This window comes from Monodon monoceros, unplaced genomic scaffold (genome assembly GCF_005190385.1).
Source record: "Monodon monoceros isolate NGI ecotype Baffin Bay Population unplaced genomic scaffold, NGI_Narwhal_1 Super_Scaffold_10, whole genome shotgun sequence".
In the NCBI taxonomy this organism is placed as follows: domain Eukaryota; kingdom Metazoa; phylum Chordata; class Mammalia; order Artiodactyla; family Monodontidae; genus Monodon; species Monodon monoceros.
The window spans coordinates 43742176-43766014 of NW_021703766.1; the positions used below are offsets into that span (position 1 = coordinate 43742176).

Consider the following 23839-nt stretch of genomic DNA (forward strand, 5'->3'; position numbering starts at 1 on the left):
AGAAGCTTACAGTGTGAAAAGGGGGACCTACTAAGCTGCTTTTTTTCTTTAATCTGAACTCCTCTTCACTCAGTAGTCAGTTTCTTTACTATAGTCCTCTATCCTCCTCTTCTAGGTGTTGCTCTCTAAGTCTGCTCTCTAGGTCTAGATATTGTTCAGGGACTTGCCTTTTACAATTATACTGGACTTAGTTCACCATTCTCATGTTAGTTTTCTAGTTTCAGAGTATAATACCTTTCATTTTCTTAATTTACTCTCTAGTTTTGATGGAACACTTAGGCCAGTAGCTGCCTAAGAAAAGCTAGACAGGAGATAATTTAACATTCATTCTCTATGGTTCTACAATTGTCTTTTTTTTTTTTTGCCGCACCACATGACTTGTGGGATCTTAGTTCCCCAACCGGGGATCGAACCCACGCCCCCTACATTGGAAGTGTGGAGTCTTAACCACTGGATCGCCACGGAAGTCCCTAGAATTGTCTTGATTTAATCGTCACACTAACTTGGTATTTAATCTTTCTTTTTTTTTTAAATGGGTTTTAAAAATTGTTTTATTTGGGAAAAGTGCGCCTTACAAGAGGGCACCTGCAAAATACAGAGACGTCTGCAACAATTACTTGTTTTTGCTTAAAGTGAAAGAATGAGTGGTATCCAAGGAATCAAAGCAGTAGGTGGACAAATCAGGAGCATCTTCAAGTTATTTTCAGGAAATACAACAACAAAATGCAAAGCCATAATTTCCGATCAAGGAATTCTTCTAAGAATTTAGCTTATCTCGTGGATTACCACCCTTCCGTCCCCTTTTAGTGGAAAAGCATGACTTACTATTGCAAACCAATTTTGGTATTTAGTCTTGCTTTGTATATAATCTTCATACTAGCTTTGGCTGTGTGTGGAATTCTCGGCCAGAATTTGTTGTCTTTTGTAATATTAAAGGAATCACTTCATTTTCTTGTTTTAAATGGTGCTGTTGAGAAATCCATTGCCATTCTGATTCCTGAAATTTTTTATGTGATCCACAGAAGCTTTTAGAAAGTTCTGTTTTTCCCTGATATTCTGAAATTTTACTCCAAAACATAAGGTTTTTTTTTTTTAAGTCCATCACATTTTTCCCTCTCTTGGGGCTTAAAGAGAACATGGGAAGGAATTCTCATTTATGCAGACTTTACTGTGGCCAGGCACTGAACTGCATGCTTGCTATTTCATCTCATTGGAAAAGTCCACTCTGTTTGCACATTCCTAGACATACCCCTCTGTATATAGGAGATATGTCTTATATTGATTTAATCGATTCCAGCTCCTTCGATTTGATTAATAATCTGTCCTTTTATGTAGAGCCCCCTACCACTTCATCTACTATCATCTTTTTCTTCTCTCTTTCCATTGTGAAAGCATGTTTGTTGTTTCAGGGGTCAGTGATGTTCAGGGATGTGTCTATAAACTTCTCTCAGGAGGAATGGGAGTGCCTGGACTCTGGTCAGATGAATTTATACAAAGAAGTGATGTTGGAGAATTTCAGCAACCTGGTTTCAGTGGGTAAGGATAACTATCCCCCCAAATTCAGAGTCTGCCCTTGGGAATGTGTCCTTTCTCCATTGTGAATTACACATTTCAAGTAACCAGCAAAATTTCTGCACTCTGTTCCCCAAGGAATGGTTGAGTTGGAACGGAATGCAAGAGTTGGAAATGGGCAGCTCCACTGGGCTGTGGCTGAAGCTTCATCTTCATCTTTCTCTGGTCCTTCCCTATAGGGGCATCTCTTTCTTGATCACCAAGGGACCGGATCTGATTTCTGGGACACCATCAGCATAACCATGTCCCATGTCTTTTCTTGTGATCAGGACTTTCCAGTTCTAAGCCAACTGTGATCTCCTTATTGGAACAAGGAAAAGAGCCCTGGATGGTTGACAGAGAGCTGACGAGAGGCCTTTGTTCAGGTAAGTGAGAGGTGATAGAGCAGGAGCAGAGCCTGAGGAGGTATTACCTATATAAGATGTTATCAGAAAACTCCCCTCAAAAACCCAAGCCCTCTTCCATAAAAGAGGTATCTTGCTTTTTTTCTCTTATACTTTATTCCCAGTCCAATGTAGCAAGTACCTTCCTTTGTCATTTCTAAGAGTTATTCTACCCACCTTTTAGATTTCATTCCTTCATAGGATCTGCTGCATTTAGACTTGTATTAACAGTAGATATTCCCACCCTAAGAAGTGTGTGTGTGTTGTGTGTATGTGTTCCAATACTGGTTTTCATTTTATTGACTTTCTAAGTATTTGTTAACTTCATTAACCAGGTTGTCCTGGATAGTAGTTCATTGTTTCATTTATCAAACATTTGATTTTTTTTTCCATTAAAAAAAATTCAGATATAACATACATATGGAAACTACATGAGTGATTGTATAGTGTGAAGAATTACAAGTGAATGCATCCATGTAACCACCACTTCAGACAAGTAATAGAAAATTACTAGCACCTTAGAATCCTTTCTGCCCTTTCCCAATCACTAGCCTCTTTGTCCTCCTCTTGACTTCTAACTCCGTGAAATAATTTTGCCTTTTTCTGAGCTGAATATAAGTGGAATCATACAGTATTTATACTTTTGCCTTTGTTTTTTCTCAACTTTATGTTTATGGGACACATCACCCATGTTATTGCATATAGCTGATGTTCATTCTCAGTGCTATGCTGTATTCCATTCTATGAATATATTTTATAGTGTGTATTATATATTGCTAATTATTATAAATAAGTCCTTTCTACTATTGACCGTTGAGTTGTTTTCCAGTTTTTAGCTATGTGAACATTCCTTTGGTGCATATGTACACATTTCTTTTGGGTGTATACGCAGGAGTGGAATTACTGGTAATAGGATATGTGTTGGTTCAATTTTAAAAGATAATGCCAGTTTTCCAAAGTGGTTATACCAATTTATACTTCCACTAGCAGTATGAAAGTTGCTATTCCTCTGCATTCTTGCCAGTTCTTTTTTTTTTTTTTAATTTAATTTATTTATTTATGGCTGCGTTGGGTCTTCGTTGCTGCGTGTGGGCTTTCTCTAGTTGCTGCAAGCGGCGGCTGCTCTTTGTTTCAGTGCATGGGCTTCTCAATGCAGTGGCTTCTCTTGTTGCAGAGCACAGGCTCTAGGCGTGTGGACCTCAGCAGTTGTGGCTCTCAGGCTCCAGAGAGCAGGCTCAGTAGTTGTGGCCCACGGGCTTAGTTGCTCCGTGGCATGTGGGATCCTTCCAGAGCAGGGCTCGAACCTGTGTTCCCTGCGTTAGCAGGCGGATTCTTAACCACTGAGCCACCAGGGAAGCCCTTGCCAGTTCTTGATATTGCTAGACCTTTTAATTTTAGACGTTCTGCAGGTGTATGTGTGTGTTCTGTGAATTGCCCGTTTAAGTTTCTTGCTTCTATTCATTAGGTTGTCTTAATTTTTCTTAGTGATTTGAAGGAGTTTTTTGTATATTCTGTATATGAGTCTTTGTAAATATCATCTACCACCTTATAGCTTACTTTCTTATCCTTTTAGTGCTGTCTTTTGATTTTATTAATTTTAAGTAGTCAGGCTTATCTATCTTTTCCTTTATAGTTGTTGCTTTTTGTGTTCTGTGTAGGACTCATTGCCTACCCCAAAGTCATGAAGATGCTTCCTGTGTTATATTCTAGTAGCTTTTTTGTTTTACCTTTTACATTTAGATCTCCAATTTCCTGGAGCTGATATTTGTTTATAGTATGAGGTAGGGGTCAAATTTCATTATTTTTCCATGTAAATATCCAATTGACCAGACAATGTTTACTGAAAAGACTTTTTCCCTTTCTCTATAATGCTACCTTTGTTATAAATCATGTGTTGCCATATCTGTGAGTCTGTCTCTGAACTTTATTCTGTTCCATTGGCTTGTCTACCTTTGTCCCAATACCACACTATAATAGTACTGTAGTCTATAATAAGGCTTATTTGGCAGAGCAAGCTCTCCTGCTTCTTCTTCTTGATAATTTTCATATAAATTTAATTTATTTTATTATAATTATTTTTCATAAATTTATTTTTAAATTTTTGGCTGCGCTGTGTCTTTGTTGCTGTGCACGGGCTCCTCATTCTGGTGGCTTCTCTTGTTGCAGAACACAGGCTCCAGGTACACGGGCTTCAGTATCTGTGGCTTATGGGCTGTAGAGCGCAGGCTCAGTAGTTGTGGCACACGGGCTTAGTATCTCTGCGGCATGTGGGATCTTCCCAGACCAGGGCTCAAACCCATGTCCCCTGCATTGGCAGGCGAATTCTTAACCACTGTGCCACCAGGGAAGTCCTTATATAAATTTTAGAATCAGCTTATTAATATTCACACACACATAAAAATAACTGCTGACATTTTGATTAAGGTTAAAATAAAGTTATACATCAGTTTCTGGAGAATTAACATTTTGGAACAGTCTTCTAAAAAGGTTTGATTTTTTAATTTGTGCAAGTAGTCTGCTAGGTGCTACATAGTTTAAAAAATATGTAGACTTATTAAGAAATTCATTGTTTAATGTGGGAGCTAGAACATTTCTGTAAATAATTTCTACAAAGTAGAATTCAGCAAACAAGAAGAACAAATAGGAAGCTCAGAAAAAAGTTATAAAACAGTCAAAAAATACAGAAGTGGTATTGATTCAATAGAAATTAATTGTTGGATCCTTGGAAGTAGATGTAACCTATCAAGATAGTGATAGAATTAGACCATGCCTCCATTGAGAGAGAATTCTGGATTCAACAAAGCTCTAGGAACCTAGGCAAGAGTTTGTGAATCTCCTTCCTTGCCCTCCATAGGTCTCAGCTAGCCTTAAATATTTTATAAGCAGGGATCCAGAATTTTTTTCCTCCATAAATTGAATCATTTTCCTCTCTATCATCTGTAAAAGAATTGAGCTTTCTTCATTGATTTCTGGTGCCATCTTTATTGGATAATAAATTCGCATATATGAGTCTTTCTCAGCACTCTATTGTCTTGTTATGGTATAATGCCAGTACGAGTGTCTTTATTTCTTTGGTTTGTATTTTTTAATATCTAATATCACCTTATTTTTCAGATCCAAGGTTTACTTAGCCTCTGGAGTATTTTTGCTTTTTTTGTTTTTATTTCCCTGTGTCTCTCTTATTGCTTTTCCTCCCTACCAACTTGCTTACTCACTCCCTTCTCTATCTTTCCTTGACCCCATACTTGTCCACATGATCTCTGTTTATTCTTTTTCCACTTTTTTGTAATTAATTAAATAGTATTAAATATATAACGTGAAAGGTAAAACTATTGTTTAAAAAGGAAATTTTTTAATATTTAAACTTTTTAAAGAGAAAATCTTTGTGAAAAATAGATAAAGAAAGATAACTTACCTTAAACTCCAAAAGTAGGAGCACGAAGTCTACCTCAAGGAAGTTGTCAGCGGAAACCTGGATAGCGGTGGAGAAGAGCTTAGGCCCAATGGCGACTGTGGAAGCAAGCAGCAGCAATGGGAAAGGGCAAGGGGGTCGAGACCTCAGTTACCTTTTACCGATTGGAGGAGGTGGCAAAGCGCAACTCCCTGAAGGACATATGGCTGGTGATCCACGGGCAAGTCTGTGATGTCACCTGCCTCCTTAACGAGCTTCCTGGTGGAGAAGAGGTTCTGCTGGAACAAGCTCGTGGAGATGCAACTGAAAGCTTTGAAGATGTAGGCCGCTCGTCTGAGGCCAGAGAAGTGCTCAAGCAGTACTATATTGGTGATTTGCCTCTGAATTACATTAAACCTGGAAGTGGGGGACTTCCCTGGTGCTCCAGTGGGTAAGACTCTGTGCTCCCAATGCAGGGAGCCCGGGTTCAATCTCTGGTTGGGGAACTAGATCCCACATGGATGCCTCAACTAAGAGTCCATGTGCTGCAACTAAGAAGCCCTCATGCATACCATAACTAAAGATCCCATGTGCTGCAACTAAGACCCGGTGCAGCCAAAATAAATAAATATTTTAAAAACAAACAAACAAAGAAACGTGGAAGTGGTAGCAAGGACCCTCCAAAAAGCAACACGTGCAAAAGCTGCTGGTCGTATTGGATCTTCCCCATCATAGGTCATGTTCTCTTAGGTATTCTGTATCGTTACTACACAGCGGAGAGCTAATCCTCCCAAGGAGACCTTGTTGAAATCTGGAAAGCATATCCACTTGGGAATGAGAACTAGAGGCTTGTTTGGAGGTTGAAGCAGTGCCTTCTCTAATCCTGCTAATTGTACTCTTACCCTTCGGAACCCAGACTGTTGGCCAGATATCCACCTCAGCCCTGGGCCAATGTCCAAGTCATTTCTTAGAGCCTTACTCTCAAAGCACCTGTTCATTGTTCTGTGTCCTTGCTGTTGTTCCCTCTCTTTATTCTTTTCCATGGGCACCTTTATGTTTCAAAATTTCTTTTGTAATTACAGTCCACATGTCCTAGTGACATTGCCCTTTGGTAAAATTGCTTTCCAGTACTTTGAATTCATATTAGACATACTTAACAGGGCATCACGCTCTGGTTTTGAAGCTTTTCTTTTTCCCTTTTTCTTTTAAGTATATATTGTTAAAAATAAATAAATAAATAAAACTCCAAAAGTACAAACCATACAGCAAAAACATGAACTGGAAATACATCAGAATTAAGGATTTCTGCTAAATGAAGGACACAATAGATAAATTTAATGCACAGTAGACTAGAAGATACTTGCTAATTAAGAGGAAGAAGTTAGTGACCCCAATAAAAATACCATTGGTTTATGTGATTGTCTTTATGCCAGTACCATACTGTTTTAACTGCTGTAGCTTTGTTTTATACTTTGAAATCAGAACGTGTGATACCATTAGCTTTCTTACACTTCCTAAAGATTATTTTTAGCTCTTCCAATTTTTTTCTATTAATATTTCTGTAAAAAATGCCATTGGGATTTTTATAGGGGTTGCATTGAATCTGTAGATTACATTTTAACAGTATGAACTCTTCCAGTCCACAAGCACGCGATCACTTTCCATTTAGTGTCATCTTTAATTTCTTCAATGTTTTATAGTTTTCACTGTACAAGTCTTTCATCTCCCTAGTTAAGTTTATTCCTAAGTATTTAATTCCTTTTGATGCTATTATAAATGGAATTGTTTTCCTGATTTCCTTTCAGATTGTTTATTGTTAGTGTATAGAAACACTGTAGTTTTGTATCCTGCAACTGAAAACTAAATTTGTTTAATTCTGACAGTTTTTATGTGGAGCCTTTAGGGTTTTTTCTATGTCATTTTCAAATAGGGACAATTTTACTTCTAAGTTTGTTGAGAGTTTTTAATCATGAAAGGATGTTGAATTTTATGAAATGCTTCTTATCTATTGAGATGATTGTGTGATTTTTATCCTTTATTCTGTTAATGTGGTATATCCCATTGATTTTTGTATGTTGCACCATCTTTGCATCCTACAGATAAATCGTAGTTGGTCATGATGTATGATCCTTTCAGTGTGCTGTTGAGAATTTTTGCATTTATTCATCAGGGATGTTGGCCTGTAATTTTCTTTTCTGTGACTTCCTTGTCTGGGTTTGGTCTGAAGGTAATTCTGGCTTCATAAAATGAGTTTGGAAGTCTTCCCTGCTCTTCAGTTTTTTTGGAAGAGTTTGAGAAGGATTGGCATAATGTGTGGTAGAATTCACTAGTGAACCTCCCAGCAAAGAAGAGCCTAGGCTTTTTATTACTAATTCAGTCTCCTTACTAGTTATAGACTTTCTATTTAGACTTTCTGTTTCTTCATGACTTTCAATTTCTTCATGATTCAGTCTTGGTAGGTTGTATGTTTCTAGGAATTTTTCCGTTTCCTCCAGTTTTCCAGTTTCTTGGTGTATAATTGTTCATAGTATTCTCTTATGACAGTTTTTATTTCTGTTATATCAGTTATAATGTCTCTTTTATTTCTGATTTTGAGTCTCCTCTCTTTTTTTCTTAATCTAGCTAAAAGTTTGTCAATTTATCTTTTCAATAAACCAACTATTAGTTCCATTGATCTTTTCTGTTGTTTTTCTACTCTCTATTTCATTTATCTCTGCCCTAATCTTTATTATTTCCTTCCTTCTGCTAACTTTGGGTTTAGTTTGTTCCTTGAAATGTAAAGTTAGGTTGTATATTTGCAATTCTTCTTTTTCAATGTAGGAAGTATAAAATTCCATTTTCATACTGCTTTTTCTGCATCCCATAAGTGGTTTTGTTTGTCTAAAGATATTTTCTAATTCTTTGGGCCATTGGTTGTTCAAAAGTGTGTTCTTAATTTCCACATTTTTGTTAATTTTCCAGTTTTCCTTTTGCTGTTGATTTCTAGTTTTGTTCCATTGTAGTCAGAAAAGATACTTGATATGATTTCCATCTTAAATTTCTTAAGACTTATTTTGTGAACTAACATGTCATCTATCCTAGGGAATGTTCCATGTATGCTTGATAAGAATATATTCTGCTGCTGTTGAATGGAATATTCTATATATGTCATTTAGGTTCATTTGCCCTATGGTATTGTTCAAGTCACTTTTCTTTCTTGATTTACTGTCTGATTGTTCTATCTATTATTGAAAGTAGGCTATTGAAGTGTCCTGCTGTTGTATTTTTGTCTATGTCTCCCTTCAGTTTTGACAATGTTTGCTTAATATACTTAAGTGCTCTTATATTGGGTGCTGGTATGTTTATAATTGTTATAGCTTCCTGGTGAATTGACCGTTTTATCATTGTATAATATCCTTGTTTGTTTTTTGTGACAGCTTTAGCTTAAAGTCTCTTTTAGCTTAAAGTCTATTTTATCTGATGTAAGTATAGCCACCCTTGCTCTCTTTAGGTTACCATTTGCATGGATTATCTTTTCCCATCCCTTCACTTTCAGCCATTATCTGTGTTCTTAAATCTAAAGTGGGTCTCTGGAGGACATCATATAATTGGATATTGTTGTTTTCTCCATTCAGCCAGTCTCTTTTGATTTGAGAGTTTAATCCATTTACATTTAAAGTTATTACTGAAGGATTTACTATTGCCGTTTTGTTCGTTGTTTTCTGTTCTTTTTGTAGTTCTTTTGTCCCGCTTTTCCTCTCTTGCTGCCTTCCTTTTGTTTCTTTGATTTTTTGTATTGATATGCTTTGAATCCTTTTTATTTTTCTTTTCTGTAATCTCTATAAGGTATCTTCTTTGTGGTTATCATTGGGCTTTCAAAAATATAACAGTATGTTTTAAGTTGATAACAATTTAACTTCAATCACATACAAAAACACTTTTACTTCTCACTACCCACACTTTGTGTTATTGACATTGTACTCTTCTGGTACATAGATATGTTCACCAACCAGGAAGCTTCCCCCAATCCTTGCCAAGTTTTGTACTGGGGGTGTCATTATGTGGGGAGTGGTGACCAGTCCCATCCCTTGAAACTAAGGGTCCATTGTGAATCACCTCCTTATCATAAATTCAGGTATGATCAAAAGGCACTTGTTGTGAATAACAAAAGACAGTCTAGTGGTTTTTGAAGTTCCAGTGGTTTTTGAAGCTCTGCCAGGAACTGGAAACAAAGACCAGATGTATTTTTTGTATCACAAGTATGTATATTTTCTGTTAATTCTTTCTTCTCAGTTCAGTACCCATGCCCACAGCTATGCTGGATGTTCCTGAGTCCAGATTTTCTCTGGTTCTATTTTTCTAGATTTCTAGTTTTCTGTGAGAATGAACAACTATAATCATCCTGTCCTGTGGGATGGGGAGGAGATACAGCCTTTGAATTCATCCTTCAGCTTTTACTGTTCTCTGCATTCCACTATTAGAAGTGCCTGATGCCTCCAGTTCTTGTGCATTTGTAGGGATTTGCACCATGAATCAGTACTGTGGAATTTACCCACTGTTGGCTCAATTTGATATTCTCCAGTCTGCAGTCACTTATCACTCATCCATTGGCTTTCCAGTTTCCAAGTTTTATTGCTACTGTTTCTTCTTCAGTATCTTTTGTCCTAGTGGGGTTTTCCTTTCCCCTTGTTAAGCTTTTATTATAATTTTCCTGTGGATTCGTGAACAAGAATTGGTAAATTTACATATACTGTCTGCCATTTTTAACAGAAATTATGCCCCCCTTTTATTAAAAATACAGTTGACCCTCATTACTCACAGATTATTTATGAATTCACTTATTCCCTAAGATTTATTTGTAAGCGCCAAATCAATACTTACAGTGTTTTCATGGTAATTAGCAGACATATGCAGAGCGGCAGAAAATGTTGACATGGAGTTCCTATTTTCTCACAGAGAATGTTTCATTCTTACTCTCTTCTTTCTAACACTCAAGGTTCCTCCCTTCTTAGTAACTGCCATGACTTGAAGATTCCATTTCTCTTTCCCAGCATCAGCATCACAGAATTCCAAGGCAAACTATTTTCAGTGAATCCCCTACATACATGAGGCTCTATTCACAGAAGAAATTTACGTGTCCTCCATTCTCACCAGTTTCATTCAGCACCCTAGACTTGTTGAGGGCTGTCCCCCAGTGTGAATTTGCCAACAACATACCCTTTGCTTAGAGCTGCTGACCCTCTCCCACCCCCATTTATACATTTCAACACATTTATTCCTCAGTAGTTCTATAGGTATGACAGTTATCCACAAATAACAAAACATATAGTATGACACTCTGTGTATGAGTATATGCTTATATAAATGTATATATGATTAGAATCACTGTATAATGTGGAGGATGGCCCTGAATAATGTGGATTCATTGAAGTTGCAGGTGATTCTGATCCACACCAGGATTATAGAGTCATCTATTTCCCTAATTAACCCTCTTCAACTTCCTCTGTTGCTTCTCCTTAATGTCTGTGCTTTTCTTAACAATTTTACAAATTGCCTAGCCATATTTGGGAACTGTCTAAGCATTTACTTTCCCGAATATTTTCAGCTTAATCTTTGCATTTCTTTTTCAGAAGTTTAACCTTTCCCAGCATAGGAAAAATGAGCATATGCCTTTTTATTTTCTTCCAGATCTGGAATCCATGTGTGAGACCAAGTTACTCTCTCTAAAGAAGAGACATTTTAGTCAAGTGATGTTTACCCATGAAGACATACCCACTTTTATTCAGCCCACGTTTCTTATTCCACATCAAAAAACTATTAATGAAGAGAAGCCCTGTGAATGTAAAATATGTGGAAAGGCCTTTAATCAAAACTCACACTTTGTTCAACATCAGAGAATTCATTCTGCTGAAAAAAACTATGAATGTAAGGAGTGTGGGAAATCCTTTAGTCGTGGCTCACTTGTTGCTCGACATCAGAGGATTCACACTGGTGAAAAACCCTATGAGTGTAAAGAATGTGGCAAGGCTTTTAGTTGTAGTTCATATTTTTCTCAACATCAGAGGATTCACACTGGTGAGAAACCCTATGAATGTAAGGAATGTGGAAAAGCCTTTAATTATTGCTCAAACCTTAATGATCATCAGAGAATTCACACTGGTGAAAAACCCTATGAATGTAAAGTATGTGGAAAAGCCTTTACTAAGAGTTCACAACTTTTTCCACATCTGAGAATTCATACCGGTGAGAAACCTTATGAATGTAAGGAATGTGGGAAAGCCTTTACTCAACATTCAAGGCTTATTCAGCACCACAGGATGCATACTGGTGAGAAACCTTATAAGTGTAAGGAATGTGAGAAGGCCTTTAGTAGTGCCTCAACACTTACTAACCATCACAGAATTCATGCCGGCAAGAAACTCTATGAATGTAAAGAATGTGGAAAGGCCTTTATTCAGAGCTCAGAACTTATTCAACATCAGAGAATTCATACAGATGAAAAACCATATGAATGTAATGAATGTGGAAAGGCTTTTAATAAAGGCTCAAACCTTACTCGACATCAAAGAATTCACACTGGTGAGAAACCTTATGACTGCAAGGAATGTGGAAAAGCCTTTGGTAGTCGCTCTGACCTCATCCGCCATGAAGGAATTCATATTGGATAAATGATAGGCCCTTATGACTGTAAGGAGTGTGGAAAGGCCTTTGGTAGTCACTGTGACCTCACCCACCATGAAGGAATTCATATTGGATAAATGATAAACCCTTTTGATAACCTTTATAATAATATATTTTAAAACAGGTAATGCAAAAAATAAACAAAAAATCCCAGATAATGCATGATCAAAGTTCCTCTCTGTAGTAGTTTTCTAGGGCTACTATAACAAAGTACCAAGTACCACAAAACTAGGTGGCTTAAAACAACAGAAACTTATTCTCTCAGTTTTTGAACCTTGAAAACCACAATCAAAGTTGTTGGCAAGGTTGGTTCCTTCTGGGGCTCTGAGGAAGAATCTGTTCCGTGCCCTTCTCCTAGCTTCTTGTAACAGTGATTTTTGACATACCTTGGCTTGTAGACGCATTGCTCCAATCTCTGCCTCCATCTCCACACTGTGTTCTCTCTGTGTCTCTTCTCTCATATGGACACTGGTCATATTGCATTAGGGATCACCCTAAGGACCTCATCTTAACTTGATTATATGTTCAAAGACCTTATTTCCATGTAAGATCACATTCACAGATACCAGGTGTTAGGACCTCAGCATATTTCAACCCGTTACACTCTGTTAACACTATTTTTTCTAAAGTATTTGTAATTTTATACATAAAGTTAATCAAATGTATTTTAAAATGTGAATTCAAGGTCTAAATTAAACTCCCTTTTCCCCCCAAAAAGATTCTATCCCAAAACTACTTATTCCATAATTCCTTCCCAATTATTCTCTGCTTTGATTATATAGTTTGTATTAACTTATGTTTTAGGGCCATCTTTTCTGTATCTGTGGCCTACCAAATTACACTGTAAATTGTGTTACATAGGCTATCTTTGAATTCATGGTGGAATTATAACTTTGTTTTTGAAGGCAGCTGTATTCTTTGTTCCTTTTGTAAAATTAATATTTTCTTATTGTAAAAAAAAAAAGGACACCAAGAAAAAAATAAAGATTATTTGTAAGCCTACCAAACAGAGACGACTACTTCAAATTATCACAACATATCCTTACAGGCTTTATTTAGTGTAATTGTGACATGCATGCTGTACCATAACCTGCTTTTATCATGCTACTATTTCAGCAAGTATAGATGTTTATGTATCATTCCTTTTAATAGTATCATAATAATCTTTTCTGTGATTGACTATCATTTTGCTAAATAACTACCAATAAACATTTTGGTGCCTGTTTAAACTTTGCAGTTATAAAAGTTGCCTTCTAAATGCAACTTTAGTACTTTTTTTGTTTGAAACTTAAAAACATTAAATATCAGTGCTGAAATAACTGATGAACATTTTCTTGCTATAAAAAATTGCCAATAACTCCCAATTCCCTCATAATCACTATTACAGATTTGTTTTTATCCTTTGAGACTTTTTTTAAAATTTTATTTTATTTTTGGCTGTGTTGGGTCTTTTTTGCTGCATGCGGGCTTTTTCTCTGGTTGCAGTGAGCGGAGTCTACTCTTCATTGTGGAATGCGGGCTTCTCATTGCAGTGGCTTCTCTTGTTGCGGAGCATGGGCTTCAGGTGCACGGGCTTCAGTAGTTGTGGCGCACGGTCTTAGTTGCTCCACGGCATGTGGGATCTTCCTGGACCAGGGCTCAAACCCATGTCCCCTACATTGGCAGGTGGATTCTTAACCACTGAGCCACCAGGGAAGCCCTATCCTTTGAGACCTTTTAAAAAAACTTTTTTACATGCATGCACATGCAACCAAATAAGTAAATGCTTGTAGAAAAAGTGCTGCTTTATAATTTTTTTTGTATAAATATATACTGATGATGTGTGTCTTGGATTGCTGTAAGGATAAATGAGTTAAGTGTAAAATGGTTGGGACTCTTACTAATATATAGTAATTAGCTGATAGTTATCCAACGTTAGCAGTAATATTTTCACTGTTATTATTTGTGGAAAGGACTTTTACCATGTTTCATCATGTTCACACCTCAATTTATATCAAAGAATTTATAACGAAAAAAGACCAGTGGGTATAATGTTTGTAGAAAAGAATCTCACCAACACTCCTTATTCAGCATGAAGTTTAAAAAGAAAATTAAAATCCTAAGAAAACTCAAAGACAAAGAATGGGTGAATAAGCCTACATTCACACCTCATATTTCATGCTGCACAATTTCATACCCATCAAAAAAACCTATTTATAGTAGTTGAAAACACATTTGTCAAAAAAGAGCAAAACATGAAATATCAATAATCACTTCCCCCTCAAAGCAGAACACATGTAGGTCACATTCTTTTCCAGAATGGGAAAAAAAATATGACAGCCAACAATATCTGAATATTGATAACACCCCTCCAAATATTAGTTAAGAAGGAAATCAATCCCTGAATTATGTATATATGAAAATAAGCACATTATGTAGAAAAATGTTGAGGGTTGACAGGCAGCCAGATCTGTATTTAGATTAAAATGTATAGCCTAATAGGCATGTGGATATTAAAACATGAAGAAATTATTAATAGGGAATTCTCTGGCAGTCCAGTGGTTAGGAGTCCACGCTCTCACTGCTGAGGGCTGGGGTTCAATCCTTGGTCAGGGAACTAAGATCCCACAAGCTCCGTGTAACAGCCAAAAGAAAAAAAATTATTAATAAGTGAACTAAATGTACAAGACAAAATGCTAGAAAAATAAAAGCAAACTAAATCCAAATATAGAAGAAAAGGTATCAGTAAAAAATAAAAGGCAAAAATACTTCAAGGAAAAAGTAAAATTATTTCTTTGTCAGAAAAAATACATATAGATACAAGCATTGCTAATTCTGATGGAAAAAATAGAAGACAGATGAATACATAAATTATATATGGACATGATGATGTTTAGAGAGATTAATGTATTTACTAATAACTGGAAATCAAGCAAAATATGTGATATTTGTAGGAAAATGTAATGACAGAATTAACTCCAAAAGATGTAAACCCTTAATAGACCCAAACAACGCAGAAATAATATTTTGATGTAATCTCTACTTAAAGAGATCACCAAGCCAGATCATTTTATGGGCAAAATCTATCAAATATTCAAGGAATTTACAAATCAAATGAGATAAAAAGCTTGTTCTGTGAGTTTCACATAATCCTGATGTAAAAAATATAATAATTTGAGTGTCATATAGTACTAAGTCTGCAAACATGAAAATTTATTGTAGCAGTCTATTAAAAGAATACAGATACTCATCATAATCTGAATCCATTACCTAAACTCAGAAATCAAATACTTTCGATAAAAACTTACCATCAGGGCTTCCCTGGTGGCGCAGTGGTTGAGAGTCCGCCTGCCGATGCAGGGGACACGGGTTTGTGCCCCGGTCCGGGAAGATCCCACATGCCGCGGAGTGGCTAGGCCCGTGAGCCATGGCCGCTGAGCCTGCGCGTCCAGAGCCTGTGCTCCGCAACGGGAGAGGCCACAACAGTGAGAGGCCCGCGTACCGCAAAAAACAAACAAACAAAAACTTACCATCAAACTCTAAGGGGTCAGTAAACTAATTCAGATCATTGCCTGTTTTCATATGGCCTGCAAGCTAAGAATGGTTTTTACATTTTTAAGTGGTTGAAATAAAATAAAAAGAAAAATGATATATTGTAAAATTATATGAAATTCATTTCATTGTTCATAAGTAAAGTTTTTAATACAGAGCCACATGTATTCACTTACATATTGTCTTTGGCTGCATTCAGACTAAAACAGAGTTGAGTACCTGTGACAGACTAAGTGGTTTGCAAAGCCTATAATTTTTTTTTTTTTTTTTTTTTTTTATTGCGGTACGCGGGCCTCTCACTGTTGTGGCCTCTCCCGCTGCGGAACACAGGCTCCGGACGCGCAGGCTCAGCGGCCATGGCTCACGGGCCTAGCCGCTCCGCGGCATGTGGGATCCTCCTGGACCGGGGCACGAACCCGTGTCCCCTTCACTGGCAGGCGGATTCTTAACCACCGCACCACCGGAGAAGTCCCTAGAATTGGATTTTTAATATATTCTTATATATTCACCATTTTACATACGTCAACATACATGCAACCTGATCTCAAAGTGAGTTGTTACCCTATCTGCTGTGATGTCACTGCTATCATCATTACCATTCTGTCCACATTCCAAATATTTAGCGATCCAGAAAACACCAGTCACCTATAGTTTAATGCATCTCACCATTGCCATGCACTTTGCAAAATATTTTGTTAAAAACAAAACAGTATGTTACATTCTATAATGAAATGAATGTGGATATAATAAGTGACTTTAGGAGTTACTTCCACATACTATGTCTGCATTTTAGCAATAGCCTTATAATCCCACATCCTATAATGCACAGCAGCATATTAACTGTGCAGTTAAAAAAAAGAGACAGAACTCCCACTTAAGTGGTTTATCCAAGTGTGATCCAAACTAATTTGAACATGAAATCCTATTTGCTCCTAATCGCTCGTAACATTTTTGGGAAGTGTATATGTTTGGGAACTGTTTGGGTTTTTATTTTGTTTTTTGGCTAAAATCATGAATCAAAGGATGAAATTAAAGAAATCATTACAGGTAAGCTAGGAATTTGGGGATGGAGTATTTTCCATCTCCCTAATATCAGGCACTACAGGATGCTGGATACAACTGTAAGCCATCAAAAGTATTAAGATCGCTGATAAAAGTAAATACATGGATAAATATAAAAACAGTATTAATGTAATTTTGATTTGAAAAATTTGGAGATTTTTTAAACAAGATTTAAAAAACAAATGCATAAAAATAATTGTAAATCTAGGTTAAAGTATACACAATATATAAAGATTTAGTTTGTGATATCAATAACATAAAGAGAAGGAGCCAACTGTAAAGGAATAGAGCTTTAGTATGCAATGGAAGTTGGTATCAATTTTAAATAGATTGTTATAACTTTAGGATGTTACATGTAATCCCTCTGGTAACCACAAAGAAAATATTTATAGAATACACAAAAAAGGAAATGAGGAGGGAATCAAAACGTGTCACTACAAAAAATCAACTAGAGATAAGACTTCCAGTTTCTAGTCCATAATGAGCTTGGAAGTCATCAATCCATTATAACAAGTAAAAAGCAGAATGAACTGAAAATCAACTCTTCCATAGATCCATCAGAGAATTAAGGTCACAGGGTAAACTGCTGTCCACAGACAGGTGGATACAGAGACTCACAACTTACCAGAGCATAGGCACATTAGCAGAAACCTCTGTGGGAACCAGTACAGAAGATGGAAAACCTAAACTGTAATGGAAAAATTGCAGGAGGCTCAGTGTGGACAAATCTGAGAGTTAAATGCACCAAGGGGGTCCGAGTCTTTAAGAAGCCCCTGCACTTTTATGAGCTTTACCTCCAGGAGCCCAATCAAGTCCTCACTAAGTCCTCACTAAGACTGGAGAAAAATCTCCATTGTGTTTCTGGCAGAGAGAGGGGGAAAGTCGCTATTTTAAAATATTCCCAAAGCATTCTGTTCTTAATAAGGCATGCCGCAAAGAGAAACTATTGTACCAGAGCCGATAACCTACTGAGGTTTCATTAGTGTCTAACCAACCTGAGGGAAAAGAAATGCTCAGCTCCAGCCCACTCTAGCCATCCTGTCCCACCTGAGGGAGGGAGGTAGACTGAGAGGCACTGGCAAAGTTCACAGTCCAGTGGCAGTTTCACCAAGACTGAAGCTTAATCACAGGACTATAGAACATAACCCCTCCCCCTACACCTTATCACCACATCACTAAAGGTCTTACCAGTGTTCCTTTTACCCAGAACATGAAGTCTAGGTTTAAAAAAAAACAAAGAAAACAACAACAGAGACAATTAATAGAAAACAGTAACAAATATGATAGGTATTAATCCAATTATATCAATAACCACTTTACATATCAAAGATAAAATTAAAAATAGAGAAAAGTGGGGTTTCCCTGGTGGTGCAGTGGTTAAGAATCCACCTGCCAATGCAGGGGATACGGGTTTGAGCCCTGGCCTGGAAAGATCCCATGTGCCACGGAGCAACTAAGCCCGTGCATCACAGCTACTGAGCCTGCGCTCTAGAGCTCACGTGCCAGAACTACTGAGCCCACGTGCCACAACTACTGAAGCCCAGGCGCCTAGAGCCCATGCTCCGCAACAAGAGAAGCCACTGCAATGAGAAACCTGCGCACCGCAACGAAGAGTAGCCCCCGCTCGCCACAGCCAGAGAAAGCCCACACACAGCAACAAAGACCCAACACAGCCAAAAATAAAAAATAAATTTTAAAAAATAGAGAGAGTGGAGTGGGGGCCTCCCCTTTCCCCTTTGCCTCCTGACAGGAAAGGTTTAAGGGGGACTGAGCCCTGGGAGGCCGGGCTGGGCTTGGGGGCCGCCCCGGGGGCCCGGGCCATGGATGTACGCCGACTGAAGGTGAACGAACTTCGCGAGGAGCAGCAGCGCCGCGGCCTGGACACTCGTGGCCTCAAGGCCGAGCTTGCTGAGCGGCTGCAGGCGGCGCTGGAGGCCGAGGAGCCCGACGACGAGCGGGAGCTCGAGGCCGACAACGAACTGGGGCAACCCGGGCACAACAACGAGGAGATGTCATGGACAATATTATCATGCAGAACCAATTCTATGAGATGCAGGTCATCAAGAAAGAGAACGAGTCAGGCTACGAGAGGAGAACACTGGAAATGGACCAGCAGCAGCAGGCCTATCGCCCAGTAGAAGTGAAGACAGAGATGAAGCAAGAAGCACCCACCAGCTTCCTCCCACCCGAATCATCTCAACCCAAACCAGACAGACAGCAGTTCCAGAATCGCAAGAGGCCTTATGAAGAAAACCGGGAACGGGGGTGTTTCGAGCACTGGGAGGATAGGAGGGGCTGCTTTCCTCAGCCTCCCGCTGAAGAGGATGAAGATGACTTTGACAACACCCTTGCTGCCATCGACACATATAACTGCAACCTCCACTTCAAGGTGGCCTGAGACCGGAGTAGTGGCTGCCCACTCACAACTGAAGGTTTTGCATACCTGTGGTCAGCAGCCCGTGCCAGCTATGGGGTCAGAAGGGGCCGTGTGTGCTTTGAGATAAAGATCAATGAGGAAGTCTCTGTGAAGCACCTTCCATCTACAGAGCCCGACCCACACGTTGTCCGTATTGGTTGGTCCCTGGACTCCTGCAGCACTCAGCTAGGCAAAGAGCCTTTCTCCTATGGCTATGGAGGCACTGGGAAGAAGTCCACCAACAGCTGGTTTGAAAACTACGGAGACAAGTTTGCAGAAAATGATGTGATTGGCTGCTTTGAGGACTTTGAATGTGGAAATGATGTGGAACTTTCCTTCACCAAAAATGGGAAGTGGATGGGCACTGCCTTCCGAATCCAGAAGGGAGCCTTAGGGGGTCAGGCCCTCTACCCTCATGTCCTGGTGAAGAATTGTGCAGTGGAGTTCAACTTCGGGCAGAGGGCAGAGCTCTACTGTTCCGTCCTCCCAGGCTACATCTTCATCCAGCACCTTCCCCTGAGTGAGCAAATCCGGGGCACTGTCGGACCAAAGAGCAAGGCAGAGTGTGAGATTCTGATGATGGTGGGCCTGCCTGCCACCGGTAAGACCACATGGGCCATCAAACATGCAGCCTCCAACCCCTCCAAGAAGTACAACATCCTGGGTACCAATGCCATCATGGATAAGATGCAGGTGATGGGCCTACGCCGTCAGAGGAACTACACCGGCCGCTGGGACGTCCTGATCCAGCAGGCCACCCAGTGCTTCAACCGCCTCATGCAGATCGCTGCCCGAAAGAAACGCAGCTATATCCTAGATCAGACAAATGTTTATGGGTCAACCCAGAGACGAAAAATGAGACCATATGAAGGCTCCCAGCACAAAGCTATTGCTATTTGTCCCACTGATGAGGACCTAAAAGACCGAACGATAAAGCAAAACGATGAAGAAGCGAAGGATGTCCCAGATCATGCGGTCTTAGAAATGAAAGCCAACTTCATGTTGCCAGATGTTGGGGACTTCCTGGACGAGGTGCTGTTCATTGAGCTGCAGCGAGAGGAAGCAGACAAGCTGGTGAGGCAATACAATGAGGAAGGCCGCAAGGCTGGGCCACACCCTGAAAAGTGCTTTGACAACAGAGGTGGTGGCAGCTTCCAGGGCTCTGGGGGTGGCGGCGGTTTCCAGCGCTATGACAACCGAGGTCGCCCCGGGGGCAACCGAGGAGGCTTCCAGAATCGGGGAGGAGGAAGCGGAGGAGGCAGCTACCGAGGAGGTTTCAACCGCAGTGGAGGTGGTGGTTACAACCAGAACAGCTGGGGTAACAACAGCCGGGATAACAACAACTCCAACACCCGAGGCAGCTACAACCGGGCTCCCCAGCAACAGCCGCCACCACAGCAGCCACCGCCACCACAGCCACTGCCGCCACCCAGCTACAGCCCTGCTCAGAACCCTCCAGGGGCTGGCAGCTACGCTAAGAACAGCAACATCCCTGGCTCGAGCGCCAATACCAGCACCCCTACTGTCAGCAGCCACAGCCCTCCACAGCCGAGTTACAGCCAGCCACCTCCCTACAAGGGAGCTTACAGCCAGGGCTACACAGCTCCACCATCTCCACCTCCACCACCACCTGCCTACACTTATGGGAGCTACAGCAGCTACAACCCAGCCCCTTACACCCCTCCGCTGCCCCCCACCGCACAGACCTACCCTCAGCCCAGCTATAACCAGTACCAACAGTATGCCCAGGAGTGGAACCAGTACAATCAGAACCAGGGCCAGTGGCCACCGTACCACTGGAACTGTGACTACAGGAGCTACCCCAGGAACACACAGGGGGGCACAAGCACACAGTAGCCAGTGTGTCCTGGAGGCCCCTGCCGGCTTTCTCCACCAGCGCCCACCTTGGCCCCCCTTGTCCACCCCACCGTGTCATGTGGTGCTGGGGGACGGGTCCTCCCAGGGCTGCCTCCCCTCCAAGGGGCTCTTACCCCACACAGGGCCGGCATTTTCCTCTGGATTCAAACAGGCAACAATGACCTTTCATTTTTTTATTTTTTATTTTTTTGCAGTATGCGGGCCTCTCACTGCTGTGGCCTCTCCCGTTGCGGAGCACAGGCTCTGGACGCGCAGGCTCAGCGGCCATGGCTCACGGGCCTAGCCACTCCGCGGCATGTGGGATCTTCCCGGACCGGGGCACGAACCCATGTCCTCTGCATTGACAGGCGGACTCTCAACCACTGCGCCACCAGGGAAGCCCAGACCTCTTATTTTGTTTGTCTCCCCACCCCCCTCCTCTTCCTCTTCCTCCCTTCCTCCTTTTAGACTAAAGACGCCCCTTCCCTTGGTCGTATAGTGAGGCTACAGGGCTGTGGGGGGGGCCCCTTCCTGTCCTCTGGTCCCAGCCCTGCTCCAGCCCCTCAGCTTCCCAGATTCTCATGCAGTTGGTTTTAAATTCTTCCAGGAGCTGTTTTACTGTCTACTTTTCAGGATTTAAAAAAAAAATCAAAAACTTAAAAACACACAAGTTTAAAAAAGCAAAAGACAGCAGGAGGAAGAAGTGACAGATTTTTTTGGTAATTATGCTTTTTTTTTAATTTTTAGAATTTGTCCCTTTTTACTGAGTGTTGGCTGTTGATATTTCATCAGGATAACCATTTCTTTGCTGAGTTCAGGTGATGGAGGAAGAGCCACACTCTCAAAACAAAACACACACAAAACAAAACCACAGAATCATCTTTAGCCTAACTTTTTATACAATGTCTCAGTTTCCCATAACTTTGCACAAAACCTTCTGTGTTCAGTTGAATTGTACCTGCCTTTTGTATTTGGAGAGAGTGTGACTATTGAACTTGAAACCTTTTATTCCGGGCATCTTGGTGGTTTCTGGTGGGATTAATCGGGTGAGAGGGAAGAAGGGAGTTGGGGGGCTCCTTCCTTTCAGAACATGAAGTTTCTCACTGCCTCCTCTCCAGAGGTCTCCCAGGTGCCAGACCTAAAGGTTTTTCCTACAGTGATCCTCTGATTATTTTTACTTCCCCTTGACCCATATGTTTTAACAGGACTTTAACAAACTGCACTTATTAAGAAATGTGTTTGCTCTGTCTTGTTTTGTTTCAATAAATGACATGGCACCTCCTAGCAGGAAGGAAGCAAGGTTTCAACCCTGATTAAAAAAAAAAAAATAGAGAAAAGCATAGCATGCTAACACTAATCAAAAGAAAGCTGGGGGCTTCCCTGGTGGCGCAGTGGTTGAGAGTCCGCCTGCCAATGCAGGGGACGCAGGTTTGTGCCCTGGTCCGGGGGGATCCCACATGCCGCGGAGCGGCTGGGCCCGTGAGCCATGGCCGCCGAGCCTGCGCGTCCGGAGCCTGTGCTCCGCAACGGGAGAGGCCACAGCAGTGAGAGGCCCGCGTACCGCAAAATAAACAAAAACAAAACAATGTCAAAGTGACGCCAAGTAAGAGTACAAGGTGTTAGCTTTCAAAATTGAGTCATGGGGAGGGGAGGGACTGAGAAGACCATGTATAAAAAAAAAAAAAGCTGGAGCACCTGTAGTAATTTTAGAGGAAGCTGACTTCAGGGAAAATTATCAAGGATAAAGAGGGCCATTACATAATGATACAGGTGTAACAAAACAGTAGTAATCTTTATATGTACCTAACAATGGACCATCCAAATATGTGAGGGAAAAACTCTTAGAACTACAAGGAGAAATAAATAAATCCACTATTATAATTGGACTCCTTCAACACCCTTTTTTTAATAATGGAAAATTGGTAAGGACACAGTTGACTTCTAGCCCCATCAATCAACTGGATATAATTGACACCTATAGGCTACTGCTTCCAACAACAGTAGAATACACATTCTTCTCAATTTTACAAGGAACACTCACCAAGATAAACACAGCAAGCATCTGTGGCCTTAAAACATACCTTAACAAACTTAAAAAAACAGAAACCATAAAATGTATGCTCTCACACCACAGTGGAACTGAACTAGAAATTAACAACAGAAAGATAGCTGAAAAACCCCAAAATACCTGGAGATTAAACAACACACTTCTAAATATCACACAAGTCAAAGAAATCTCAGAAATATTAAAATATCTTAAAATAAATAAAAATGAAAATACAGCTTATCAAAATTTGTGGGATACAGTGAAAGCAGATCTTAGAAGGAAATTTATAGCATTGAATATATATATTAGAAAAGAAGAGGGCTTCCCTGGTGGTGCAGTGGCTAAGAATCCACCTGCCAATGCAGGGGACACTGGTTCGAGCCCTGGTCCAGGAAGATCCCACATACCACAGAGCAACTAAGCCCGGGAGCCTGTGAGCCACAACTACTGAGCCCACATGCCACAACTGCTGAGGCCCGTGCACCTAAAGCCTGTGCTCTGCAACAAGAGAAGCCACCGCAATGAGAAGCCCACGCACCACAATGAAGAGTAGTCCCTGCTCGCAGCAACTAGAGAAAGCCCACGTGCAGCAACAAAGACCCAATGCAGCCAAAAAATAAAAATTAAAAAATTAAAATTAAAAAGTATATATAAATAAATAAATAAGACAGGGGTTGATGCTTCCATGTTACATCCTGGGGCACCAGCTCTGGAGGCGTCTATTGTCCCCATTTTACATGCCATAAAACTGAGGCCTGGGCTTCCCTGGTGGCGCAGTGGTTGAGAGTCCGCCTGCCGATGCAGGGGACACGGGTTCGTGCCCCGGTCCGGGAAGATCCCGCATGCCGCGGAGCGGCTGGGCCCGTGAGCCATGGCCGCTGAGCCTGTGCGTCCGGAGCCTGTGCTCCACAACGGGAGAG

The 23839-nt window shown here is 40.4% G+C and overlaps 2 protein-coding genes and 2 pseudogenes across 1 annotated transcript; 3 read left to right on the plus strand and 1 right to left on the minus strand.

Moving 5' to 3' along the window:
* ZNF568 (zinc finger protein 568) overlaps positions 1-23839 on the minus strand; it is a 167151-nt gene that overhangs the window by 104292 nt on the left and 39020 nt on the right.
* On the plus strand, positions 1262-13456 carry ZNF829 (zinc finger protein 829). The gene is made up of 3 exons (XM_029212643.1): positions 1262-1536; positions 1842-1937; positions 11014-13456. The coding sequence occupies exons 1-3, from the start codon at positions 1269-1271 to the stop codon at positions 11991-11993; spliced, it is 1344 nt and encodes a 447-aa protein (XP_029068476.1). The 5' UTR covers positions 1262-1268; the 3' UTR covers positions 11994-13456.
* On the plus strand, positions 5459-6191 carry LOC114885046 (annotated as a pseudogene).
* Positions 18420-20872, plus strand: LOC114889091 (annotated as a pseudogene).